General features: G+C 49.0%; 10 protein-coding genes across 10 annotated transcripts; 5 read left to right on the top strand and 5 right to left on the bottom strand.

Annotated features, from left to right (window-relative positions):
• Positions 1 to 192: 192 nt before the first annotated feature.
• Positions 193 to 2947, top strand: facB (C6 transcription factor FacB/Cat8; the record flags this gene model as incomplete). The annotated part of the gene is made up of 4 exons (XM_057112765.1): positions 193 to 679; positions 737 to 1050; positions 1109 to 1741; positions 1796 to 2947. The coding sequence occupies 4 exons, from the start codon at positions 193 to 195 to the stop codon at positions 2945 to 2947; spliced, it is 2586 nt and encodes an 861-aa protein (XP_056977502.1).
• Positions 2948 to 3834: 887 nt separating this feature from the next.
• On the top strand, positions 3835 to 5634 carry N7484_002344 (sugar porter family MFS transporter; the record flags this gene model as incomplete). Its single annotated transcript, XM_057112764.1, has 2 exons — positions 3835 to 4155; positions 4207 to 5634. The coding sequence occupies 2 exons, from the start codon at positions 3835 to 3837 to the stop codon at positions 5632 to 5634; spliced, it is 1749 nt and encodes a 582-aa protein (XP_056977501.1).
• Positions 5635 to 5835: 201 nt separating this feature from the next.
• Positions 5836 to 7985, bottom strand: N7484_002343 (putative phenol 2-monooxygenase; the record flags this gene model as incomplete). Its single annotated transcript, XM_057112763.1, has 5 exons — positions 5836 to 7052; positions 7105 to 7139; positions 7189 to 7613; positions 7664 to 7877; positions 7945 to 7985. The coding sequence occupies 5 exons, from the start codon at positions 7983 to 7985 to the stop codon at positions 5836 to 5838; spliced, it is 1932 nt and encodes a 643-aa protein (XP_056977500.1).
• Positions 7986 to 8812: 827 nt separating this feature from the next.
• N7484_002342 (SMP-30/gluconolactonase/LRE family protein) lies at positions 8813 to 9895 on the bottom strand (the record flags this gene model as incomplete). Its single annotated transcript, XM_057112762.1, has 1 exon — positions 8813 to 9895. One exon carries the CDS (start codon positions 9893 to 9895, stop codon positions 8813 to 8815), a length of 1083 nt encoding a protein of 360 aa, XP_056977499.1.
• A 199-nt stretch (positions 9896 to 10094) lies between these two features.
• On the top strand, positions 10095 to 10625 carry N7484_002341 (endo-1-5-alpha-L-arabinosidase; the record flags this gene model as incomplete). The annotated part of the gene is made up of 2 exons (XM_057112761.1): positions 10095 to 10097; positions 10203 to 10625. 2 exons carry the CDS (start codon positions 10095 to 10097, stop codon positions 10623 to 10625), a joined length of 426 nt encoding a protein of 141 aa, XP_056977498.1.
• A 2507-nt stretch (positions 10626 to 13132) lies between these two features.
• On the top strand, positions 13133 to 14830 carry N7484_002340 (purine-cytosine permease family protein; the record flags this gene model as incomplete). The annotated part of the gene is made up of 4 exons (XM_057112760.1): positions 13133 to 13555; positions 13605 to 13828; positions 13880 to 14642; positions 14696 to 14830. The coding sequence occupies 4 exons, from the start codon at positions 13133 to 13135 to the stop codon at positions 14828 to 14830; spliced, it is 1545 nt and encodes a 514-aa protein (XP_056977497.1).
• Positions 14831 to 15308: 478 nt separating this feature from the next.
• N7484_002339 (uncharacterized protein) lies at positions 15309 to 16762 on the top strand (the record flags this gene model as incomplete). Its single annotated transcript, XM_057112759.1, has 3 exons — positions 15309 to 15605; positions 15721 to 16307; positions 16366 to 16762. 3 exons carry the CDS (start codon positions 15309 to 15311, stop codon positions 16760 to 16762), a joined length of 1281 nt encoding a protein of 426 aa, XP_056977496.1.
• A 107-nt stretch (positions 16763 to 16869) lies between these two features.
• N7484_002338 (beta-tubulin) lies at positions 16870 to 18989 on the bottom strand. Its single transcript, XM_057112758.1, has 7 exons — positions 18875 to 18989; positions 18743 to 18766; positions 18637 to 18662; positions 18530 to 18571; positions 18418 to 18472; positions 17905 to 18360; positions 16870 to 17848 (listed from the first exon to the last, which is right to left on the bottom strand). Exons 1-7 carry the CDS (start codon positions 18884 to 18886, stop codon positions 17117 to 17119), a joined length of 1347 nt encoding a protein of 448 aa, XP_056977495.1. The 5' UTR covers positions 18887 to 18989; the 3' UTR covers positions 16870 to 17116.
• A 229-nt stretch (positions 18990 to 19218) lies between these two features.
• On the bottom strand, positions 19219 to 20685 carry N7484_002337 (U2 snRNP complex subunit CUS2; the record flags this gene model as incomplete). The annotated part of the gene is made up of 5 exons (XM_057112757.1): positions 19219 to 19599; positions 19656 to 19764; positions 19814 to 20211; positions 20305 to 20412; positions 20512 to 20685. 5 exons carry the CDS (start codon positions 20683 to 20685, stop codon positions 19219 to 19221), a joined length of 1170 nt encoding a protein of 389 aa, XP_056977494.1.
• Positions 20686 to 21134: 449 nt separating this feature from the next.
• N7484_002336 (ammonium permease MEP2) lies at positions 21135 to 22728 on the bottom strand (the record flags this gene model as incomplete). The annotated part of the gene is made up of 4 exons (XM_057112756.1): positions 21135 to 22161; positions 22222 to 22476; positions 22527 to 22591; positions 22645 to 22728. 4 exons carry the CDS (start codon positions 22726 to 22728, stop codon positions 21135 to 21137), a joined length of 1431 nt encoding a protein of 476 aa, XP_056977493.1.
• Positions 22729 to 26079: the final 3351 nt, after the last annotated feature.

Here is a 26079-nt window from a genome sequence, read left to right as displayed (position 1 = left end):
CCCCAATCCCCCATATTCTAAATCCTAAACTTTCCTCTGTACATGAAATTTCGCCTTCATAATCGTACAGTTTCTTGCTGGAATAAACGATAACGACGCTCTGTGACTCAACCCCCGAAAAATCCACCGAAACCGTCTCTACGATCCCTTTAGCACCCGAGGCGGCCGGTGTGCCCGCCAGTCAAAACGAATATGCCTGGAATTTTACCCATGAAAGTGATTAAGGTCGGAGGCACCGGAGTGCAAAGCAGGATCGCCCAGGCCTGTGACCGATGCCGAAGCAAAAAAATCCGGTGCGATGGCGTACGACCATGCTGTACACAATGCGCCCATGTCGGATTCGAATGCAAAACGAGTGACAAGTTGAGCCGCCGCGCCTTCCCTCGAGGATATACCGAATCTCTAGAGGAGAGAGTGCGGGCTCTAGAATCAGAAGTGAAAGATTTAAAGAATCTGCTGGACGAGAAAGACGAGAAGATCGACGTTTTGTCGCGGATACACTCTTTCTCGCCATCGCAACGCGCGGCCCCCATTCGATCTCCCTCCACATCCGCAACCACGAACCCCAGCTCAGATGAATCGGAAGGCGTCATTCATGTTAAAAAATTACCCTCTCAATCTCCTATTCAGTCTTCCGATAACCCTTACACTGCGCTATCCAGTACCCAGGGATTTTCCGGTAAGATCTAAATCTTCTTTCAGGTCGAATATATCCAACTAATATAACATTTAATAGGAGTTCTCACCGATAATATTACGAGCCAAGGAAAATCAGCTACGAAACTTGCAACTAATGAGCTGACCAAATTGTCGCCTCCCGTGTCTCGGGGCATGCTTAACCAACCTATCAGGACACCACCTCGTTTGGTGTCAGACCAACTTATCAATATCTTCTTCCAAGAATGGGCGCCTTTGTACCCGGTGGTGCATCGCCCAACCATTTTGAAGGCTTATGAACAGTACCTTAATGGTTCTGACTCATTGAAAAACGACATTCATATGATGGCTCAGTTGAATTTGATCTTCGGCATCGCGGCACTTTCATCGAGCGTGAGTGGACAACTTGATATAAGATGCCGCAAATTGAATGTTTGCTAATTTTCTGCAGTCAAGGACTAACCAAGATCCTGCCTTTTTTGAGGAGAATTGGTCCAATCCCCTAGATTCGTTCTCCAGTGATACGTCAATGAAAAGTCTACAGTGCTTCGTTCTCGCTCAAGTTTACTGCATGACCAAAGCCGATTATCGCAGTTTGTTGCGCTACCGCGCTCTTGCTGTGGATCTTTGTCACCAGCTGAGACTCAACCAGGATATTGCGCCATCTAACCCGCTGGAAGGGGAGACCTGCAAGAAGGTCTTCTGGTGTCAGTATGTGCTGGACCGATTTTCGTCTGCTCTGACTGGAATGCCTGTTCTCCTGCGCGAGTCTGATATTCAAGTCGAGTACCCTGTTGATGTGGACGATGAGTACGTCACCGAGACCGGCTTCTTGCCAACTCTTCCTGGCGAGTCCACCCGCCTTTCCAGTGCCCTCGCGCTCTTTGGTGTTTCCCGGATCTTGAATAAGGTGTTAGAAGACCTGTTCCCTTCAAAGGCTGGATATAACATTTATGTGTCCAAGATGCGGGTTGTTACAGAGCAGTTGGATGAATGGCTGTCGACGTTGCCTCCTCACCTCCGCCTGGAGTTTTCCCAGGATAAACCCAGTACAAATGTGACTAGCAGCCGTTCGCCTCTTTTGGTTAGTATTCCAAGCTACCTTATCTGATACTCAAGCATGCTAACATTTGTAAAGTCTCTCGTGTACTTCTTCATTCGTTCCCTGATCCATCGTCCTGCTGTGTGTTTCGCGAACGAGAACCTGCGCTCTCGCTCAATTTTAGCAATGTCTGATTCTTCGAAGCATCTCATTCAAATTTTGCAGCTTCTTGATGAACGTCGACTTTGTCTCTCTTTCAGTCTTAACCGGAAGGAATTGGTGTATTTTGCTGGACTTGGACTCCTGTGGCAGACGACTGGCCTGAAACGCGATAGCAAGCTGGCTAAGGAGAGCCACAAACTTCTTGCTACAGCGACACAGCAACTGGGAACAGAGTCGGCTGCTGCGGCAGCCGAGTTTGCCCAACTGGTCAATACTCTTATGCCTATCGGCAAGCAGGCAAATGAGATGGCGGCTCCAAACAAGCCATCTAAATCCCCGAAGAAGCAGCTGCAGTCGCTGAAGACCCGTATTTCATCCAGCATGGGTCGCGACCAAACCTCCAAGCAAGCCTCGCCTTCTCGCCGGAATACCGTCTCCGGTGCTACTCCAGCCGGTGTCCAGTCTCTTCGCTCCCCCAGCTGGAACAGCCTGCCTCCTTCACAACCAGATCATTTGTCGAGCCCCCACTTCCAAAATGGCAGACATTCTTTGGATCTTTCCTCGGATCCTCAAATGCTTTCATCCGGAGGATATGATTACACTCGAAATATGTCCAGCTCAACTCCTTCGGATGCAAATGGCGCTATCACAATGGCAGATTGGGAGTATGTCCTGAGTGATATGGATCGCGGGTACTCAAACATCTTCACTGGTATCTATGGTGGCAAAGAATGTGGAGAAGACCCCGGACCGTTCGCATCTATCACGGCCGAGTACAGCCGAAAACCCAATGACGGTACACTTGCGATCCCTTCGCCGTCCGATATGGTCAAGCTATCGCCCGAGTCGTGGTCTGCTAGTAGTGGCGACTTTGCGCCGCAACAGGAGCACACTGCACAGAGTGTTTTGAGTTACTCGGGTGAAAGCATGAGTAGCGAGGACAATCTACAGGCGTTTGCTGAAGGTCCGGGCCACCCGGAGGATATGAGTCTTTTTGACCCGTTTCAAGGTCTTTCGATGCCACCAAAGGAAGACATTGATGAGTTGGCTCTAGTCAACGGTTGGGATCGGCCACTGGTTGTTTGAGATTTTTAATTATTTATTTTTGATGCTAGGTGTTTGTGGTATGATACCTCGGAGGGGCGCTTTTTTTTTTTATCATCGTTCGTTGGCGTTGAACAATTTGATTCGATATTTGGACATCTGTACATCTTTCATTTGGATATACAACCTTTCGCTTGGTATATTCTATGACGCTCTGAACATGAATGCGAGATTATTATATGGTCTTATGCGAATACGTTCATTTCGGATTACTCGTGCCGCTTGAACCGAGCACTGGTATGTTCGAGTACTGTAGGAATCGGCCCCGGCAAGCTCGGGGATCCTGAGCACTTGGCCCCAACGACGAGTCAGTGACTTGCCAAGAGACGGTCCAACTGCTTTTACCGGAAGTGAGTACTAAGGACCCAAGCTTCTTCCGCAACTGCCACCGATCTCATCACTCTACCCCCAAGTCGACCTGCCTACTTTTGGGGGGTTTCTAGCCAATGATTTGCCACCAGGAACCCAGTCACAAGGTCTGGAGTCGACGAAGTTGGCTTGCCACTGAATCTCATTCGTGGCCATGCGGTCTAGGTTCTAGAAAGTCTGGGTGTCACTTCACGGAACCCACGGATTCGCCAATGGCCATGCCAAACGCAGTCCCCACTTCCCCGGACTCTCACGTTCTTCAACGGCTAACTCCGACAGCCTCAGAGAGGGAGTTCGTACAAGTGTGAATGAACGAGTCATCGTTTTCTTAATCTGTCGATTTATCCCATTTTCCAAGTTATCCAGGGCTATGCTGTCGAGTTCCCGGCCTTGGCGTGCGCCTGGGCAGTGAGATTATAAAAGGCCCCATGTCGGATTTTGGCACGAAAAAGCAGACAGAAGAAAAAGCTTTTTGATGCGCCATATTATTATTTGCCATCATGTTTGAAAAAGTCTTCCATAAACGACCGCAAGACCTCTATGCGAATAGTGAGGCTACTGAGGTGCCTAGGGAGTCGGTCTCTACTGCTGAGCATGAGAAAGGCCCTAGCGATCTAGTGGATACTCCTATCCCGCTCTTTACGGTGCGCTCTTTTATCATGGGCATCTTTGTGTCTATGGGAGGTTTCTTGTTTGGCTACGATACCGGTCAGATCTCAGGTTTCCTTGAGATGCCCAATTTCTTAATGCGCTATGGTGAGCCGAGTGGAGATGGAACCTTTCATTTCAGCAACGCTCGCTCTGGTCTTATCGTTGGCCTGGTAGGCTTCAATAACTATTCTCATATAATGAACAAAGCTGACATTCCGTAGTTATCCATCGGTACCTTGATTGGAGCTCTAGTAGCAGCACCGATTGCCGATCGCATTGGACGGAAATGGTCCATCAGTGGATGGTGTACCATACTCATGGTCGGGGTGACTGTTCAGATATCATCTCCCTCTGGCAAATGGTATCAATTTGCCATGGGCCGTTGGGTAACCGGACTGGGAGTTGGTGCTCTATCTCTCCTTGTGCCAATGTACCAAGCCGAGTCAGGACCAAGACATATCCGAGGATCGCTGATCAGTACCTACCAACTGTTCATTACACTGGGAATCTTCGTTGCCAATTGTATCAACTTCGGTACCGAGGCTCGCACCGATACCTCGTCGTGGCGTATCCCATTGGGCATCACCTATTTCTGGGCTCTGGTTCTCGGCATCGGTATGCTATTCTTCCCGGAAAGTCCTCGCTACGACTACCGCCACAATAAGGTGGAAGCTGCCATCGAGAATCTAGCCAAGATCTACGGTGTTCCCCGGAATCACCGCGCGCTGCATATCGAATTCGAAGAAATCAAGCTAAAATACGAGGAAGAGGTTCGCAATGGCACAGTCACATGGAAGATGCTCTTCAAGGCTCCGACTATGGGCTATCGTGTCGCCGTAGGAGTCGCACTTCAAGCACTCCAGCAGCTCACAGGTGCCAATTACTTCTTCTACTATGGTACCACTGTCTTCCAAGGTGCTGGAATCCAAAACAGCTACGTAACGCAAATGATCCTTGGCGGAGTGAATTTCGGCACCACATTTCTCGGTCTCTACCTCATCGAGCACTACGGTCGTCGTCGCTCCCTCATCGTAGGTGCTCTATGGATGTTTGTCTGCTTCATGATCTTCGCCTCAGTAGGCCACTTTTCTCTAGACCGAGAAACCCCCGAGAACACCAAATCCGCCGGCGTGGCAATGGTGGTCTTTGCCTGCCTCTTCATTCTGGGCTTTGCCAGTACGTGGGGTCCAATGGTATGGACCATCATTGCCGAGTTGTACCCCTCACAATACCGTGCGCGGGGAATGTCTCTAGCCACCGCGTCAAACTGGCTCTGGAATTTCTTGTTGGCGTTCTTCACGCCGTTTATCACCAGTGCGATCGATTTTCGGTATGGTTACGTCTTTGCCGGATGTCTTTTCCTAGCTGCGGGGCTTGTCTACTTTGCTGTCATCGAGGGACAAGGTCGTACTCTTGAGGAGATTGATACTATGTATCTCATGAAGGTCAAGCCGTGGAAGAGTTCCAAGTTCCAGTTCCCGGCTGATCCGGCGGTTATTCGAGGGTCGTTTGATAAGGGAGATGGGACTGCTGGTGCTTCCACTCATATCCCGGATGCTACTACTGAGCTGCAGGAAGATGGGCATGCGGTGCCACAGACCCAGTCCGATGTGCAGCCTGAGTCGCAGGGAACACGAACGGATCTATAATAATTCTAAGAATGGGTGTTTCAGGTTGATGAAATTTGATTGCTCCTTCATTGCTCCTTTCTTATGTGAGATTTTCACGCTAAACCCATACATCTACGGATTGACATATACAGGGGTTGGGCGATCCTGGAATCGGTGGTTGAGTGCTTGCTATTAAAGATTTAACTTAAATTCAAATCCAATTGTTCTTCCACATGATAATCACTCTGCACTTGGTGTCGCGTTTTGGGTCAAGAAACCATCCAAGTAACGAGTCACACCCTCCACGTCTTCTAACTCGCCAACCCATCCAACGTACTGGTCTGGTCGAAGAATGAACATCGCACCACGAATTCGATCAACGCCCCATCGCTCATACGCCTTTCCATCACATTCTTTATCCCAAACAACGGGGTCATCACACCAAATCTTGTCATAGGCCCAGCCCATCAGAGGATCAAATGGACGCAAGCTCTCGGGGAAATCAAAGAACTCCACCTCCGTCCACGGAGCACTGTGAATCGTCAATGTGTCAACAATATCGAATCGTCCCGGAATCGAAGCATAACGCGTCAAAATAGAGGGCCTCTCATCCAGACCCTGCAGCCAAGAGCCAAGAGCATCAACTCGCGCCTTCTGCTTCTCATCACGAATATCCCCAGCCAAAACAACAAGTCTGAAAGGCCCATCGCTCTTCATAATCCCCATCGACCATCCCACCGTCGAATCAGCCGGCTGACGAAGTTTCGCCGATGGAATCCGTTCCCCAGGAACGAGGTTAATCGCACATGCAGGCCCTTCATGCTCACTTTCCTTGCAAACCAACGGACTATGACCATAAAACGCCTTAAAACCATCCGCAAAATTCTGAAACTCCTCCACAACCTTAATCATATTCTCCGTCTTACCTGGCCCATCCCCAGGTGACGGTGGCTTAGTCTCAGCCGTAAAATAAGACGACCATACTTTATCGAATTCGAGCAATAATTCCGCAATCCGATGTCTTTCATCGTTATAAGTCTTCAGAATAGCTGGGTCCGCCACACCAGCTACCACTAAAGCAATCTTCCAGCCGATGTTGAATCCATCTTGCATGCTCACATTCATGCCTAAGCCTACCTTCGGTGAGTGCGTGTGCACCGCATCACCGGCCAGGAATGCATGGTCCCCTTTTGCGAATGTTGGTGCGATGCGTTGGCCGATCTGGTATGCCGTCCACCAATCGATGATTTCGAAGTCAAAGGTATATGGGGCTAGAATGGCTTGGACGCGTGCTTTGATTTTTTCAGGTGTGATTGTTGAGCGGTCGAAGCGGGTTTTGTCGGTCTCGTCGTTGGCAACGTGAACAGGGACGTAGAAGCGGACTAGTTTTCTTTCGCGTGGGATTACTAGGATCGTTCCTACTGTGCTGGTCACCGTGACCAGTCGACGGATATCCGCTATAATGATTATCAGTTTTATGTCGAAGGAAGCTCTCAGCTTGGTACTCACGAAAATCACTCAATGGCACGACATCGATCACACCCCTTCGCGATATTAGCTGCTTGGTCAATTATCTGTGGCGGGAACACGAACCAAATATGCTCCGTACTTGCCCCTTCGAATGGAATATCCAATTGCTTCCTCGTCCAACTATGCGCTCCATCGCAGCCGATGATATACTTCGCTTTAACAATTTCCTTTCCAGCTGATCGTTTCCGCCGAGTCAAATACTCCCATTCCCGATCTTCCAAGTCACCAGGGATCGTAATATCCTTCTCGGAACCGGAATGGCGCAAAGTAACGGTGATAGGATACTTGGTATCGGACGTTTCATCATACTCAAACGACTCGGCAAGAACACCACGCTCAACTTCAATATCCGAATGCTCTCGGATACTATCCAGCACAAACCGCTCAATACGGGCTTGGCTCAAAACCATGTGGTGGTACGGCGATAAAAGAACTTGGGCCGGAGTAATAGGACCTTGGCGAACCAACTTGCCTTCTGGTCCGGGTACCTGAACATCGTTAGTGTTAGTTGAATCGTATAGAAGGGACATGGACTAACCCAGAACCCAGGTTCAACGATCGGATGTCCCTCGTAATCAACCTTGTGATAGATTCCCATACTATCGAAGATTTCCAACGTCCGCATACGTATTCCATCGGCGTGCCCGGTAAACACCTTTGTAGGACGTTTATCGATGATTCGGGTGCGGATCCCGTAACGTGCCATCCAGTAGGCAGCCATCAGACCCGCAGGTCCGGCGCCGAGAATGATTCTAGATCTTCGGCGTTAGGTTTATTCAAAGACAATGAAATAGTCAGAATCTTAAGTCGGAAACTTACACATCTGTTTCCGATTCCGAGGTGAATTTACTTGCAGACATGGCGGCGATTTACTCCAGTATAGTGAGAATGTCCAAGAACTGGCCTCCGGAGATTAAATCAGAGCGAAAAGGATATTATTTATAAGGCTTTCAGAGGGTCTTAGCAGCCCTCCAATTATATCGAGCTTTTCAACATACACTTAAGCTAATGCGAGTATCACAAGGCCCCCTCTCATCTGGGCAGGTTGGGGCAGGTTTCCCCTCATGGGGGCCATTCCTTGCGAGCGTTTCCTGTTCAAGCGGAGCCAACTCATACCCCCGCTGACGCAAGTGCTGACTGAGCTTCGTAGCCTTTGAGTGACTTTGAAATACTGGGTTCCATAGCTTAATGATGAATACGAGCCCAGTCGATTAGTGACTGCGACCCTTGCACATGTGGCGCACCAGATATGCTATCACTAAATTATACTTTGACCCTCGGACATAATATGCGTGGGGACCTGAAGCGACGAATTTTTTTAAACATCAAAGCAAGCAATCATGGAATTCGTTCTCTACTCATTTATAGATTAAGGCATATGCATTTATCAGCAACAAAAGAGCATCCCTGTAGTTATCCCTGGGGGATCTTGAAGAAGAAATGGAGCACATAACATCGAGGCTGTATGACACTAAGCTGCCATTGCAGGAATGCTGAGTCAAAGGCTGATCAGTGACACACAAGTTTACAAAAGAGCCAATCAAGCCGAGCGGAAGGCGTTGTACAATTCGAATAGCTTTGTGTTCAACGTCGCGTTACCAAGTAAGCACTAATGTACACATTTGAGACTTCCAGCTCAGCCAACTCTTGTCTTCACAAAGCCTCATCAACATGGGCAGGAAGTTTCTTAGGCATGATCAATGGGAGAAGGACCCGCATCAATAGGGTAAGTAAAGATGTAGTTAGGACCATCAGCCATGAGCCCATCACTCCCCGGGCGCATCTGAGAAGCCGGGAGCCAAAGCTTCTTATCCGCCGACACCCACATAAGGTCCGTCCAGAGCAAAGCATCATCCTGAACAAGAATGGTAGCACGACCCTCAGGTGTGACCTTCCAAATCGCTAGTAGGTTGGTGTCACTGACATAAATATTTCCATCGCCATCAATGGTCGTTCCACCTGTACTAGGCGTCAAGGCAAGCGGCTCAGCATAGTCGCCAAGAACATCCGCCATTGTAGAGTTGGTCAAGGTCGCGTCAACGTAGGCGGTTTTGATGCGGTACAGTCCACCATTGCAGGGCTGGTAATACAAGTAGGTACCATCGGGCGAGACTTCAATCTGGTCGAGCCCAACCGCAAGAGTACTGTCGGCGCCACCGTAGCCAGGCACCAGGGTACCGTTGTACATCATAGGGAACCAGGCTGTGGCAGAGTCCGAGCTAGCAAGGACGCGGACTGCGTGTCCTGATGTGAGGTTGAGGACGATCAGAGCACCTGCTGTGTCGCTGAGGTATCCTATTTTACCGGATGCGCTGAAACGAACGTCATCCACCCCGCTGTCACTTGCTTTGACATTGTCCAGGTAGTAGAGTTTGTCGACAGCGTTTGTAGTCAGATTCACGCCAACTAGTTTTGTAGAGCCGTACACCCCTGTTGAGCCACCGTCAACCACCCAGTAGCGACCGTCAGGACCAATGCGGGCTCCATCAACGCTAACAAAGGTCTTGCGGGGGTTTGAGGTCGGGTCACTAGAGTTGTAGGAGTTCCATGCGGCATTCGGGTACAGCTTGGTGGTGTTATCGCTCAAAAGCTCGACGATTTGAGGTGGGAGAGTGGTAGAATAGCGCTGGGAGAGAAATTTGCGCCCGTTTTCGCTAATGCTGATGCCTTGGGTTGCTCGGTCCAATGAGTACACCCGCTCCAGTCCTGCTGCATATGCAGTGACCGAGGGGACGAGGCCCAGAATACCAAAGAAAAGACCACTTTTCATTTTGGAAAGTGGATTGAGGGGAGGATTGTTTTTGAATCGGTTGTTGTGAGCTGAGATTCCTGGACATGATGGCCTTTAAGAACTGTACAATTGAAATCTTCTCTTGATTTCAATGAATGGAAAATTGCTCAGATAGGAGATGCCAAGGTGATTGCCAAGATAGACTTGATATTCTTCACTCAAGCTGACGCACTTCGGCATGGTGAGACTTGGTTGGCGTGGAGCTTCTCGACGTAATCTGGATGAATAGGGTTTAGTCTCCGCTACTGATCTGCAGATCCAGACGCCGGGACTTTGAACCTTAAAGTTAATTCCTGCAATTCTGAGTCTAGATAATCTATATTTCCTCGCATTTCCGTCCGAGAATCCGTGGACACGCAATTCTGTCTTGGCAATCATCTCAGCCAAACGCTTAGCATCATTGAAGACAGGTCCAGGTGCCGATCTTCCACCTGACAATGTGACTAATGACATCGACCCAATCCTTTCATTGAAGATTTTGGTTCTATTTACCTCAATTATGGAGGCTATTGCCACAGATCCCGACCCGAGACATCTTGTCGTGTCTGAGGGAGCATTTCTCGCCTCCCATGATGATTTTTACTATCTCTGGTTTAACCATGGAGTATACCGCGATTTTGATTTGATTACTCCACCTGCGCCTGGAGAAGAGTATATTCCAGAGCAGCTGCCCATAGTCGCATTAATGCTGGTCAGAGCATTGATCTGATATTCGGGTCGGACGCTCCGAGAGTCCTCGTGATCCATTTCTTAGCAGACATGGCATCGATCTGGCTTCCGGTAGTGGTGAGCTCGTGTATGACTCTAATGGAGAGACATATACTCCGGGTTGCTAGGGCGCTCTATGTGAGGGAATTAACGATATTCTATATTATCACTATTGGACTGAATTATGATATAAGTCAATTCTGCACCACTGAGTACTGCTTCGTAGTAATTTAGACATGAATCTTTATCCCCTCTAAAAGGGCATGGATGGGGCTTAACCCGCTAGCGTATATAGACGAATGGCTCGTTGTAATTTCATCGTCAAAATTCTCCATTTAAGTGATCTAACCCTCCTCATTTTTGCCTATATTCACAGGATCTAGGGAGCATCAACTCTATTAATAGGTGGAAATTCAACACGGTGATTAATCACCTCAGTACAACTAGATACATCTCGTTCCAAAAACTGATGTCTCAGGTCAATATTGGTAGCTTGAGCCATTCCAATCAACTCCAAACTCTAGGAATCTTTATACTTTATTCCTCAGTCAGAGGAATTGTCTCGATGTATACCATAATGACAAAAAGCAACCCTATCCCCCTGCTGGTACTTACTTCTACCAATAGTGGCAGGTTATCAATAGAGGGGACGTAACACGGAGTTTACAAACTCGTATTCTGGTGCCGACTTTCAAAGGGAGATCCGATAAAGCAGATGGATCAGGTCTCTTATCTCCGAATGAAAGGCATAATACGGGTTTGGCACAGAAATGGGTGCTTATCGGGATTCACCTAATCCCCGAGAAGGGGTTTTTGGAACATGGAGATATGTATAGGGAACAATGAGTCTATTGAGAATTTATTGGATCATGAACACTTTCGGTTGGAATGGTGCTCTTAAGTCATTTTGCGTGAACTGACTTCGGTTGACACCAAAATCATTAAACTCCCGGTGGAGGCATCAACGACGGCTTAGAATTGGGGATGGCCAAGGGCACAATCCCTTGCTCTTTTACATGTGATTATCTAGTGGGCAGAAGATCATGGATGGGAAGGGACAGAAGAGCACGTGCATGAGTCAGTGAGCTCAGCATTACTTCAATAAAAAAGGTAGAATAAAAGTCATCATGGTTGACAGTCGATCACCCGGTAGATCAAGTCGGCATCTAACAAATCCTGATTGTTGGATAGCCGCGTATCATGGGCATGCAGGAGTTCCTTGTGGAGCTATAGACATACAAAACAGGTATACAGGATTAAATTGTTTTTTTTTTGGGCTAAAATCATATTCAATTTTATCAAATTCAATTCTGTAGGTACTCTAGGTTCCAATTTTATGGGTCGAAAGGAGTTCATTCAGCTGGCTTATTTTGCCTGGGTGGTCTGAGTTGAGCGCATAGATACGTAATGAGCATTATTCGAGGTCTCGTGAAGTTGATTTGTGATCAAGGACGCTAGTAGTAGAACTAAATACAGTTTTATATCTACAAAAGGGGCTCAGCGGAGCTTATGCTGACCCAGCTCACACATTGCAAGTAGGTTCGTGGCTTGTCCATGGATGATACAAAGCCGACGGAAACCGCGCCTTAGAAATTTCAATATAGCATTATAAATCACGAGTCAGCTTTCAGATCAGCAAGCGTAAGCTTACCCCTTATTTCATACATTTCCCAAGCTCGAGCGAATCACAACGAAGACAAAAAGTAAATACTCCGCATTTCTCAAGAAACGATTGAATAAAGAAAAGCCAAGCTGATCAGTTTCCCCACAAGCTCCATTAAAAGAAAAGAGTAGAATATCCCTTGCGTCGGGTAACATTCCAGGAGCATTTTCGGAGCTTGGGGGTATGTGAATTACCACATAGGGCAGCAGGGCGGGATGATCGGGGAGAAAGGGTTCGCGCACAAGAGTCACCTTCCTGTGCGAGCTTCATCCCTAGACGAATACTATCATGTGGTAGACGATCAAGGCCTCCAATCGAAGGGCATCGCGAGCTCAAAGCTTGGACCTCAGAGCCGCGCTATAGCAGTCACGACCATTTCCCCATGTTTGGGATCGCTTCGATGTCCGAGTTTGACTCCACTTGGATCCGCGGAAGGGCCTCCCGGTACTCGTCTCGGTATGCTCCTAATAAAGTCATTGGTTCGGGGAATTCTCTTGCTGGGTTTTGGAAGTCCTTGATTCTTTGGAATGCCCGTCGCCTGTATCCAAGCGTTACACCCTAAACTCACAAAGGCATGATGTCAGGTCCCGTTTCACAGCATAACGGGTAGGTTATGTGCCCCAGCCTTGTCCCTTCCCGAGTTTATATCATACCGGTGACACCCCTGGTTATCGAGTTTTTGTTTCATCTTCCTTTTGCTAGTTCTATGGGTAGGGGGATTATTCGACACAAACTAGGCGCGCGTGTGTGCCTCGATCGATAACTCGTGGACCCAGTTCACCTTGTACTATATTTGCCGAGCATCCGGTCAATTCGAGTCTACTTGACGCGGTTTTCATCCAAGTATGAATCCGGCCGATATCGAAAAAGCTCATGGATCACCTTCTATGCATAGCGTGAGACCGTTCGAACTCGAAAGCACACAAAGCACACATACCCAGTCCAGTCATGATCCCGTTCTCGAATTCAAGTCCCAGTCGAAGCTGGAGCGCTGGTTGAGCCGCTTCAATGTGGAAGTACACGGCGTTGAAAGGATTCCTCTCAATGAGCGACAACCAGTGACGACATCAAGTTCGTTGCATATGTTTCTGATGTGGTTTAGCATGACATTGGCTATCAACAACATTATCGTCGGGTCATTGGGGACATATTTGCTCGGTCTCAGTTTCAAAGATGCAGCATTGTGTGCCGTTTTTGGAAACTTGACAGGAGTAGTGATAGTAGGATATATGAGTACTTGGGGCCCACAGAGTGGAAATCGAACTCTGGTGAGTTGTTCCGCTCTGCTTTACCTGATGCATTTTCTCATTTATGCAGATTGTCAGTCGATACTTTATGGGCTACTACCCCAGCAAGATCTGCTGCGCGCTGAACATCTTCACCAATATTGGATACAGCATGATCAACAGCGTTGTCGGCGGCCAGGTCTTGTCAATGGTTTCGGGAGGACAGATTTCCGTGCTGGTGGGTATCGTGGTTGTTGCTTTCACCAGCTGGGTCATGGCCATGTTCGGCATGCGCATATTTCAAATCTATGAACGGTAAGTCACGATTGACAAGAGACCTTGGTTATGTTATCTCACATAAGACAGATTTGCATGGCTCCCACAACTGATGGTCCTATGCGTCATGCTCGGCTCAGCCGGCCCTCACTTTGATTTCAACGTACATACCAAGTACTCACAAGACCATCTAAACGCCAAGCGCGTCACCTACTTCTCGTTATGTTTATCCATCGCCCTCGCATGGGCCCCGCTGGCCGCCGACTACTACGTCTATTATCCGCCGCACGTCAAGCGCTGGAGAACATTCGCCGTCACCTTTCTCGGATGCGGCAAAGCTATGGTACTCACGCTGCTCATCGGCAACGGACTGGGAACCGTTCTCGCTAGCTCGCCTTCCTACGTGGTGAAATACGGCAACACTCCCGGCGGTTTGCTCATGACAGCGTATGATTCCCTCGGAGGGTTTGGAAAATTCTGCGCCGTGATCAACGTTCTCGCCCTCATTGCAAACAACACGCCGGGTGCCTACTCGATGGGAATGAACTTCCAGATGCTCGGTGCCTGGTTCCAGCGAATCCCGCAGCCTATTTTCACGACTCTCACTACGGTGGTATATACCGCCTGTGCGATGGGCGGACGCAACTCTCTATATCAGATCTTTAAGAGCTTCCTGCCGCTGATCGGATACTGGGTCATCATCTGGGTCGTGATCGTTATCGAGGAGGACTTTTTCTTCCGCAGAGCCAAGGGATATGACTGGGCCGCGTGGGACAACCCGCAGAAGCTGCCTATGGGGATTGCAGCAGGAGTTGCCTTTTTGGTTGGCTGGGGTGGCGCGATCGTCGGCATGGTAGGTGCCCGACACATCACATTTTCTTGTACGACGTGTTAATGATTTCGCAGGATCAAGCATATTACTCTGGCGTCCTCGCCCAAGTGACCAGTGGCACGGATCTCGGCTTGTGGGTAGGAGCTGGGTTCACGGCTGTGGTGTTCCCACCTTTGAGAGTATTTGAGAAATGGTATATCGGGCGCTAGGATGCCGATTTGGGTGGTCGATCGTGGTGGCTGTGGGGCACCTATTAGATGCGGTTCCAAGCTCGGTCCGCGGCTCAGATCTACGATACACATCCCCGCTTCGTAATACATATGATGCGTACATACATGATACACTATGACAGAAAGATAAGGTGGAGGGGAATCTTGTATTTTACAATGAGGAGGTTCAGCAGATCATGTTAAAAAACCAAAATCAGTGCACATGATCCACTATCTCAACGAATCAAATCATCTATTGTACTTACACGAGCTTGGGACCAGCCGAACCCCACTCTAATCCCCGCTAAACAACCACATTTTGCAAGCTTCAGAGGTCAAGGCGCAGCTACAACCCGCCGTGGCGCCTTTTAATGTGTGGCTGCATAAATTTGTTAATATTCAAATATCCGGCTCTCCCGGTTCCTGTCCTTGGGACCTAGATGAACTCCCCCTTCTTCATCCCTGTCACATTTCCATCATGGAGAACCTCACGACTTGGGGCAGTCAACCCCTTTCTGAAGCTGTTGACGCTGTCATTAGTGCCCGGCTACAGAAATGGCTTCCTTACTCCGTGGTGCTGTTAATTGGGTGGCCCCTTTTGACCACCTCGCTGCGCTACAGACGGTTGAACCAGCTCCAGAAGAAATACAACTATCCGACACGTGAATCCTTGGCCAAAATGACCGATGAAGAAGCCTATGAGATCCAATTAGCAATGGGGCAGCTTGAGTTTCCAATGATGTTTGTGAAAGCGTTACAGTTTGCTCTATTCCGGGTATGAACTCCTACCCCTCGACCATTCAGTACCTGATAGGACCCAGGTGGAACCACCGAGTCTATAGTGGTCCAAATATACGGTTTATTAAGAAAAATGACTAACTCATATCCAGACATACGGCATCCCTTCAATCTCCCACCTGCTCACAAAAACAAGTCAATTTTCCAACCCGGAAACATCTCTAAAGCGCTACACAGACACAAGCGCTCTCGTCAACGAGATGGTAGCAAACAGCCCAACCTCTCTCCGCGCATTCACCTCTCTAGCTCGCACCCGCTTCCTTCACAGCGGATACCGTGCGTCAGGCAAGATCCTCGACTCAGACATGCTCTACACGCTCGCGCTCTTCGCACTCGAGCCAATCAAGTTCATTAACCGTTTCGAGTGGCGTACACTCAGTGATCTGGAGCGGTGTGCCGTCGGCACATTCTGGAAGAGCGTAGGTGATGCATTGGGCATTCCATTCGACGAGCTACCATCGGGCAAGAGTGGATTCTCAGATGGACTGCAATGGCTTGAGGAGATTTCGGCCTGGAGCGTGGAATATGAAAAGAAGTATATGGTTCCTGATATCAAGAACCGGGAGACTGCCGATCAGACAACGGCTATTTTGGTATATATGTTACCTACGGCGTTACATTCCGTTGGATTGCAGTTTGTTTCGTTCATGATGGATGATCGGTTGAGGAAGGCTATGCTGTATGTATTGGCTTCTAAAGTCGTTTGGAAGTTGGGATTGCTACTAACACCCGTATAGATATGATGCGCCTAGCCCGTTCATGTCGGCTGTTTTCTCGGGTCTTCTTACCACGCGCCGGCTTTTCTTACGCTACTTTATGCTTCCCAGGCCTTCCTTCTTGGCGGTTAAGAACGTTACACCCCCGGATGAGCAGAATCGGATCTTCTTGTTGAATTGGGAGGCGGCACCTTATTATGTTCAGCCGACCTTCTGGAATCGGTGGGGTCCTGTTGCGTGGTTGACTTGGGCGCTGGGTCGTCCTGTTCCTGGTGATGAGGGAGATAAGTACCATCCTTCTGGGTATCATATTAATGATATTGGGCCGAAGTATTTTGAAGGTAAGGGGCAGAAGGCTATTGAAGAGACCATGGAGGAGTTGAAGGTGTTCCGTACGGGCAAGTGTCCCTTTCATTAGACGTTGCAATGATACAGGATTGTAAAACCTCTCTAGGTTAGTGGGGAATTGGGGTACTATTTATGTAGCTTTGCTAGATCCTGTAGAATGACTAGACCATGACTACATCTTTTCCGGTGACAATTAAAAATCATTTCCTCAATTGTTTTTTCCAGTATGTGCTATTCTGGCCTCGTGATCGATAAGCTAAACCCAAGATCCAGAGGCAGGAAAATAGAGACAGGATAAGGTGAAAATTAGGAGCGCTCAAACAAAATACTGGGTCGCAGGGCCCATCGAGCCAGCATCCGGAAAGGAGAGAATGTAAGCTTATCAAGGGTATTACTGCGAGCAAATCTTAAAGTTGGGAGACATTTACTGCTCCTCCTCGACAAGACCCTCCTCGGCGTAGTACTCCTCCTCGCCCTCGGAGACGGAGGCATCCTGATACTGCTGGTACTCGGAAACCAAGTCGTTCATGTTGCTCTCAGCCTCAGTAAACTCCATCTCGTCCATACCCTCACCAGTGTACCAGTGCAAGAAAGCCTTGCGACGGAACATGGCAGTGAACTGGTCGCCAATACGCTTGAAGAGCTCCTGGATGGAAGTGGAGTTACCGACGAAGGTGGAGGCCATCTTAAGACCCTTGGGGGGAACGGAGCAGAGGGCGGTCTGGACGTTGTTGGGGATCCACTCAACGAAGTAGCTCTGGTTCTTGTTCTGGATGTTGCGCATCTGGTCCTCGACCTCCTTCATGGAGACCTTACCGCGGAAGAGGGCGGAGCAGGTGAGGTAACGGCCGTTGCGGAAGTCAGAGGCGGCCATCATGTTCTTGGGGTCGAACATCTGCTGGGTGAGCTCGGGAACGCTCAGGTTGCGGTACTGGTGGGTACCACGGCTGGTCAAGGGGGCGAAGCCGACCATGAAGAAGTGCAGACGAGGGAAGGGAACCATGTTGACAGCCAGCTTGCGGAGATCGGAGTTGAGCTGACCGGGGAAACGGAGGGAGGTGGTGACACCGGACATGACGGCGGAGACCAGGTGGTTCAGGTCACCGTAAGAGGGGGAAGAGAGCTTGAGGGTACGCATGCAGATATCGTACAGGGCCTTGCAATCAAAGATTAGTACATTTTGTACACCATGTCACGCGATTTCAAGCATACCTCGTTATCGATACAGAAGGTCTCGTCGGAGTGCTCAACGAGCTGGTGAACGGAGAGGGTAGCGTTGTAAGGTTCAACAACGGTGTCGGACACCTTGGGAGAGGGAACAACGGAGAAAGTGGCCATCATACGATCGGGGAACTCCTCACGGATCTTGGAGATGAGGAGCGTACCCATACCGGCACCGGTACCACCACCAAGGGAGTGAGTGATCTGGAAACCCTGGAGGCAGTCACAGCCCTCAGCCTCGCGACGGACAACATCAATAACCTGGTCAACGAGCTCGGCACCCTCGGTGTAGTGACCCTTAGCCCAGTTGTTACCAGCACCGGACTGACCGAAAACGAAGTTGTCGGGGCGGAAGAGGTTACCGAAGGGACCGGCACGGACAGCGTCCATGGTACCGGGCTCCAAGTCGACAAGGACGGCACGGGGAACGTAGCGGTTGCTGCTGGCCTATCAAAATAAACGTTAGAGGAGCCTCCATATTGAGGTTCTCAATTCCACACATACCTCGTTGAAGTAGACGTTCATGCGCTCCAACTGGAGGTCAGAGGCCTCGGTGACGCTAAAAATGATCAGACCGCCATTTCCACCTCGCAATATCATCGATCTTGAAACTCACTGTCCATCACCATCGAGTCCGTGCTCACCAGCAATGGTTTGCCTAGAATTCAGTCAGTAAATCGGGCCACTAATCTATCAATTGATTACCGTGGTTGCAACACGTACCAGAAGGCGGCACCAATTTGGTTACCCTATTCAACCATACACCGTTTAGTCTTCACATCCATGATATCCCATCATGTCGACACGTCTTTCACAGCTTCGCACTTACACATTGGCCGGTCTGGAGGTGGACCTATAAGTGTGAAAAGTTGGAGGTTAGCACGGACTTTGAACAGGTGGGGGGTCATCGTTCAGGGGGCTCGGAAGTCAACAAAGACGCGTTTTCTGGGGATAGACGTACAATCTCACGCATGATGAAGTTGGGTGAAGATAATTAAACTTCGACAATTGAGGGTATGGAAAGAGGAGATGAGGAATGACCGAGGGTCAGGAAGATGGGAAAGGAGAAAGTAGGTGAGCGGTGTGTGTGCGTGGGGATCAACAACAACTTCTTTTGCTCTCAGGGGGGGGATCGCCCGAACAGGCCTAGTGGGGATCACGGGACCAGTCAGCGGGCGAACCGCGAGGTGCGAACCACATTTCCCCGTTTTGGTCTAAACATTGTTGGGCATACACCTTACTACTTCGTACATTAGCATGGGGAAACTTGCTATGCACTAATATACAATATTCATCCTAAATTCCCTATTCTGGCTCAGTATTTTCACTGGGCTTTCCTTTCTGCTCCTCCAACCAGTTCCCGAACTCGTCCAGGCGCTGCTCCTCTTCCTCATCTACATCATGAATTGTACCACGCTCGGCCATCTCCTCAAGTGCCGCACGTCGCTCATTAGTCTTCTTGAACTTTTCTCGTCCCTCAGACACGTAGGCCTCGACGCGGGTGCCACCAAAGAACCGACCGTCCATGACTTTCACGCATTGCCGGGCAGATTCGGGATCAGCGAACCGAACACTGACCACACCCTCAGGCTCCTTGTCGTAGAGAACAACATTGGTGACTTCGCCGACCTTGGCACACTCATCACGGATATCTTCCTTGATATCCAGAATGGCGGCAACGTCCTCCTGTCGATTAGTTAGGTTAAATAGATAGGAATAGTAGAATAAGGTCAACGACGTACCTGCAATTCCTGCAAAGTAAACATATGCTTCAAAATCACGATTTTGTCTTGCTTGGACTTTGTCTCTGGAAGGGTTGAAGGGTCATCATCATCCCAATCCGCCAATTTACTGCTCCCATTAGTATGTCACCAACAACCTTCCACGGGCCACCACGCACCTGTTCAGTCTTGCCGTCCGAGCAATAATCTTCTTCTTATCCCGCATATTTGTCTTTGGCGGTGCATCCTGCTGGGCTTTATACGAGAAGTCTGCAGGCTGGATTTTCATGGGGCCATGTGGTCCGGGCTCACCTAGTCGGAAGTCTGTCTCATCCAGCATCTGGATCGCCAGATTGACCGACTCAGGACGGAAATACACGACCAGCGCTTCACCCTTGAATTTTCCCTCTTCATCCATATACATTTTGATTCGTGGGCGACCACTATCGATTTCCTCGGCAATGACACCGCACTTGGAGAAGACATCTCTGATCTCATCGAGTTCGACATCGAGGGGAATAGACGAAATGAATAACGCGGTGTTTACCCGCTGTTTCTTCGGCTTTTGCGTGTTTTCCTGTAATCCACCATAGGCACGGGTCAGAACTTGTCAATACAATCGCCTGGAGGTCGGCGTGGTAGCTATGGCACTGGGGATCAGACTACTCACGTCATCTTGTTGCTTTCGCTTCTTTCTATCGCGAGGGTGAACCTCTTCGTCCTCTATTCCATCCACTTTGTATGCTTCTTGCTGCTGGCGGAGTAGCTCTTCATCGACCTAAAATGATCAAATACTTAGTGTCACGTTCAAGGTTATGGCATCCGTTGCGACAACTTGAATAGGGTGCGCGCAAGACAGTAATCAGGCCGGACATACCGTCTGGACCCATCTTTTGAGAGCCGTGTCAAACACAAACTCCTGTCCATCATCTGTCTCAAGGATAAACTTTTCATCGAGCTTCGAGAATGAGATCCGGGGGTCGTTGTCGAATTCCGAGGGGTCGAGGGGAAACTGGTGCCCAGGGCCGTTCTCTGGGGTTGGCGAGGCCATTTGGAGCTCAGCAGAATTCGCAATGAAGGATAAAGGTTTGAATGTGAGTGAAGTGGAGATATTTCGTGATCAAAGGTTAGTGAAGGTGTTGCGGGAAGCTCGAGCTTTTTGCGATGAATTGCGGAGCTTCCTATCCAGTACCCGCATCACATGGGCGCAAAGGTGCGGATCATCGGAAAGTGTCATTGGTCCGTTTTACTTCCACTTCCATTCTACTTCTACTCAGTGCGTAAATATTTATTGGAGATTTTTTCGTTTTATTCATATAAAAAGAAAAAGGGTATATGTCACAAGAAGAGAGAAAAGAAATAAAAGGTTGACATCCTGAGTATAGGACGTGCCATGCAAAAAAAGAAATGAAGTGACAGAGTGCGTGCCTCCTATGCTAAACCCCCGGCAAAAAAGAAAGAAAAATTAAAGTAATAAAGAATGTCTATTTCACAAGGAAATTAGGCCTTGGTGTCAATGGTGGCGGCATTCTCGCCGGTTGGTGTCATGGTCCGCTTGGAGCCAGTCTCGAGGGTCTCGACACCATTGACAATGTCACGAGTAACCTCGACATAGTCGTAGGCAAACTCGCCAATCTCGGCGTCATCGATACCCATAATCTCATCCTCCTCAGGAGCACGAAGGCTGCAGCCGGGAATGAGGTTGAGAACGAAGAGGATGATGCAGGTTCCGAAGAAAGAGTAGGCAGCACCAGACATGGAATCCGCAAGCTGATAACCAAGCTGAATGTAGTTGTGGTTGATCCAGCCACCGGGGATGTCGGTGCTTCCGTCCAGGTGAGCAATGTAATCGGCAGCGAATAGACCAGTCAGCAGGTTGCCGACGAGACCACCAATGCCGTGGACGGCGAAGATGTCCAGAGCATCATCAACGCGCAGCAGGAACTTCAACTTAGTGGCATAGTTGCAAGCGACAGCACCAACAACACCGAAGATGAAAGCGGCCCAGGGGGTAACGAAACCAGAGCCGGGAGTAATAGCGACCAGACCGGCGATGACACCGGAGCAGAAGCCGACCGTGGACCACTTGCGCTCAAGACGGTAATCCAGGAGACACCAGGTCACACCACCGACGGAGGCAGCCAGGTTAGTGACGACAGCAGCCATAACGGCACGCAGGTTAGCAGCCAGGGCGGAACCGGCATTGAAGCCGAACCAACCAACCCAGAGGAAGACAGTGCCGATAACGACGTGGGTAACGTTGTGAGGACGGTAGTTGAGCTCGTGAGTACCGTGGCCACGACGCTTGCCCAGCATCAGGGAATATGCGAGAGCAGCACAACCCGAGGAAATGTGGACGGGAGTACCACCAGCAAAGTCCAATCCACCCAGCTTGTAAACCCAACCCGAAGAGTTCCATGTCCAGCAAGCAATAGGGTCGTAAATGATGGTCGACCAGACGAACATGAAGATGATACAGGGGAGCATGCGACCGCGCTCAGCGATGGCACCAGCAGCGAGGGCAACACTATTATGAAGGGGTCAGTTCCGTGCGTCACGAGTGCACACAGACTTCAAGGGTACTCACGTAATAGCAGCGAACATGCCCTGGAAAATACAAAACAAGATATCGGGAACATGAGTACCTCCCACCGATGGGGCAGCCAGGACATTTCTCAATCCAATGTTCTCCAAGTCACCAATGAATTTTCCGGCGGTGTGCGAGAAGGATAGCGAGTAACCCCAGAAGAACCATTGGAACGACACCACACCGACCGACATAACAGACAGCCATATCAAAGAAAGGGCCGACTTTCGTCGTGCAAGACCGGAGTAGAAGAATCTAGTACCATTAGCTTTTGTTGGTCTGTTGAGGTATGAAGACATGCTTACCCAACACCTGGAATCATAAGCAAGACCAACGCGGACGAGGTGATAACCCAAGCAATATCACCGGCCTAGAATACATCAGTTAGCCATTGTTGACTAGAGCATGCCATTCGAAACATACATCGTAGTAGATGTTCAGATCCTCGGTCAACGAGTCACCACCGGAGGCGATGGTACCATTGTAGGTAACCGGGTAGGCCGACATGGTGAAACCCGATCAAATACTAGGTATCACAAGGCCCACAATCAGAGGGGAGGATATAACCCAAAGGAACCCAGATAAGAAGGATAAGGGATTCAAGGTCTATCAAGGAAACAGGAATAGGACAAAGGGGATGTTTCTTAAAACCTGAGAGATCTGAAAAAAGGAATGAGAAATGATAGATCATGCAGGGACATGGGCAATAATTTAAATGGTGAGACGCAGTGTCCCGGTCATCATCCAACGGGGGGGTCTCCACCATTGGACACTAGAAGGCCAAGAACCTCGATCTTAGTTCTGATAGTGGAAACCAAAGTGTGGTCATGGTGATTGCAATGAATTATCCAATCTAAGCGATTGAAGTAGGCCAAGACAGCCCCATTTCGCCATGTCGGGATATGAATGGGCAGCTTTCCATGGACCCAACCGGGGATTTACGGGTCCCAGTCAAACTACATACTTCAGACCCATCAACCCTATCAACGGGGTCTAGATACAAAATGGACTCGACCTTTCAATTCGAATGACACCGAACAGCCTGCACATGAGCCAGGGTTTTCCCAGAGCACAACATTCGCAGCTGAACCTATTTTCAGGCCACGCGGAATCCGGGCAACGTTTCACTTTCCGTCAGCTTGCAGGACCTGATAAGCAGGGGGGTCCAACAGATTGATAGAGTGATTAGAGCGAAGTGACAGAAGGAGGCGAATAATGGGAATTCATCCACAATCCAGGTCCTCAGTGTCAGATCGACGTCTGCGACTGGCTGTAGATATGAGGTTGGCTCCGCAGCCAATCAGAGACCATTGCTTATCTACGCCTTGCTCCCCCATCTTGCCATGCGATGCTTCTGCGCTTATTGCTCATTAATCTTTACTTAATAGTAATCACAGATAATGTAAGATCGTTTAACCCTTCAGTCGTTCAATCTCTCGATCATTCCGGTGATTTTGCTATCCCGTTCAATCAACTAGAATGTTGCTACGGACCAACATTCAGGATGCCTTCTCGAGGCTCTTATCAAGCGGGGATCAACCGACCAATCAGCATCCGTTTAATCTAAGTAAATCATTTTGCCTTATCGCGCCCCAAGCTCAACCGCATTGCTAGGGGATTCGTATTTTCTTTTTCAAACTCTCCCGTTAGTTCGTCTCGGCCATCACTACATTCTGATGCCATGACCGGCGCCTCTTACGACACCATTAAAAGGTGCCAAGCGGACCAATACCGGCAGGCATCCTGCCAATAGCTGAAGAAGCGGCCATATTCTCCGATCTATGCAGGAATATCAGCTCCGAAGCTCTAGAAGTGTCAGAAGCCTCGAGAGCACTGATCATCCTGGCCCCTCGCATGGACCTGGAGGGTCCAACAAGTTAGGCATTGTGCATTGTCCAATTCGGAAACCCCGGGCCCACTCAAGCAGGTACAGTTGCCCTAGGAGAACGCATGGAGCGGGAAATGCTCTATGCCACGCGGTCTGGGGAGCGCCAAGACTAGATAAGCCTCCTACCATTCATTGGCCGGGGATGTCTCGCTTCGGCATCCCGGGTTGACGCTTGGCAAGCCCCTGCGGAGAAATATCCCAGGTCCTGTCAAATGTGACGTTGAGCTGCAGCAATTTATTGTGAAACTATTGAATCTCCCTGATTCATATATGAGTATGACCCTTGTGAGCATAGGGGTTAGATGATGAGGCTTTACTCGCCCGTGAGCAGAATATGTAGACTTGGTCTCCAACGGTCTAGATCGAAAGGGGCCATGTCTTTTGGCACTCCAAACCGTTTCTTCTTGAACAATTTGAGCCGCCAAATACTTCGTTCAGATCATCGGAAATAAGACTTATTCTGTGGATCCATTGATCGACGGGCTCAGAGGCCACGATGATCTGCACGCAGATCAGAAGACTTTCATGCATGGCAGCATAGTAGATTCATCCAAAAGCAAACATGGCGAGCTAGTTGTTTGGAGAGATTATATTGACCCGTGCTACTATAATTGGAGGAGAATGGCCTCCGTTCTCCTTGGGCAACGAATCTGCATGTATTCCATAGTCGGGAAAAGAAAGAATAGTACAATATATTTGTCTATTCTAAATACAAATAGTCTTGTTGAAATTAAAGGATTGAATGTTACTGATCGTCCGAATTCCTCTTTGCCCAGCCTTGGCTGTACTACTGTGAGATAACACTACTGAAATTGCATTGAAAGTCTGTCCTTTCTACAGAATCAGGCTAGAAAGGTAAGCTGCGTGACGATTTGTGGAAGTCATTTTCTACGGGCACTCTCCAGCAAATACAAGGTTCTTTTACGCTCCCTGCTGTACACAACATCAAGGAGCACAGGGTACAGTATATTGAGGCCATTCTGAGTGTACTGATGCCTCGGTCGCTGTTAGGACCGATATCCACCACTCGGAATACTTACTCTTTATTTGCTTTGAATGCTTTCATTATTATATTAAGGGGCTCTCGTTTATAGGGGCTAGATCGCGCATACTGAGGAGCATCAGTATCAAGTAGGTCCCTTAAGTGACCCTATAAGATGCCACTCAAGATATGCGAAATATTTGAACTGATTCGCCTATATATCGCCTTTGCATCGCCTTTATATAAAGTTGACTGGTTCTTATTTCTGCCAACTCTTTTTCCATTTTCAACCTTCTTGGCACATGTTTATATAGTGACAAGAACGCCACCAACTTACGGAACAGATACTACCTACACTAATTCCCCCTGACAAGTGGTATTTTCTTAATAGTGTCTTCCATACGCTGCCTTTTTTTTTAAGGCCCAACTGAGCCAATAACTCTCGAAACTTAATTGACTCGATGTTCCAAGGTTCGAGTGGTGAATTTTTGGTGGTGCCAAGAATGGTACAGTGAATATAGGCACGCGGATATGTATTTCCGGGCCCTCGCCTCCAGGGCTATTGGCAGTCGAACCTCCAGGGCCCGAGGGATGTTGTAGAACACACTGTGTTACCCAATAGATACGTCGAATTAAGATGCCCAATCGTTCAGCTTTCATCTGACTACATCCATACAAACTAAGGTTCGCAATAACCTTGAAAGTACAAGATTGCGCGTTGGCGATTCTAGGCAGCATGATCAGCACCCATGACCGGGACCAGGGACACCCATTTAATGTACTTAATATAAATTCTGACGCTCATTACTCACTAAGTCAGTACATTGCACTTGTACACAGCTGGAAATGGCAAAAATAGGGGTCGATCTGCTCACTTGCAGCTGAAACGGCGAAAAACCAGTTGTTGGTGTATAAAAAAAAACGGGGAGCTGGCCCGGAAGGCGGCCCCATTGGCTCGGCCCCCGCCACGCACCGCCACACCCCCTAT

This window comes from Penicillium longicatenatum, assembly GCF_028827895.1.
Source record: "Penicillium longicatenatum strain IBT 33135 chromosome Unknown contig_1_segment0_segment0, whole genome shotgun sequence".
NCBI lineage: Eukaryota > Fungi > Ascomycota > Eurotiomycetes > Eurotiales > Aspergillaceae > Penicillium > Penicillium longicatenatum.
The sequence above is the reverse complement of the archived record's forward strand: the minus strand, read 5'-3'. Positions and strand labels throughout refer to the sequence as shown.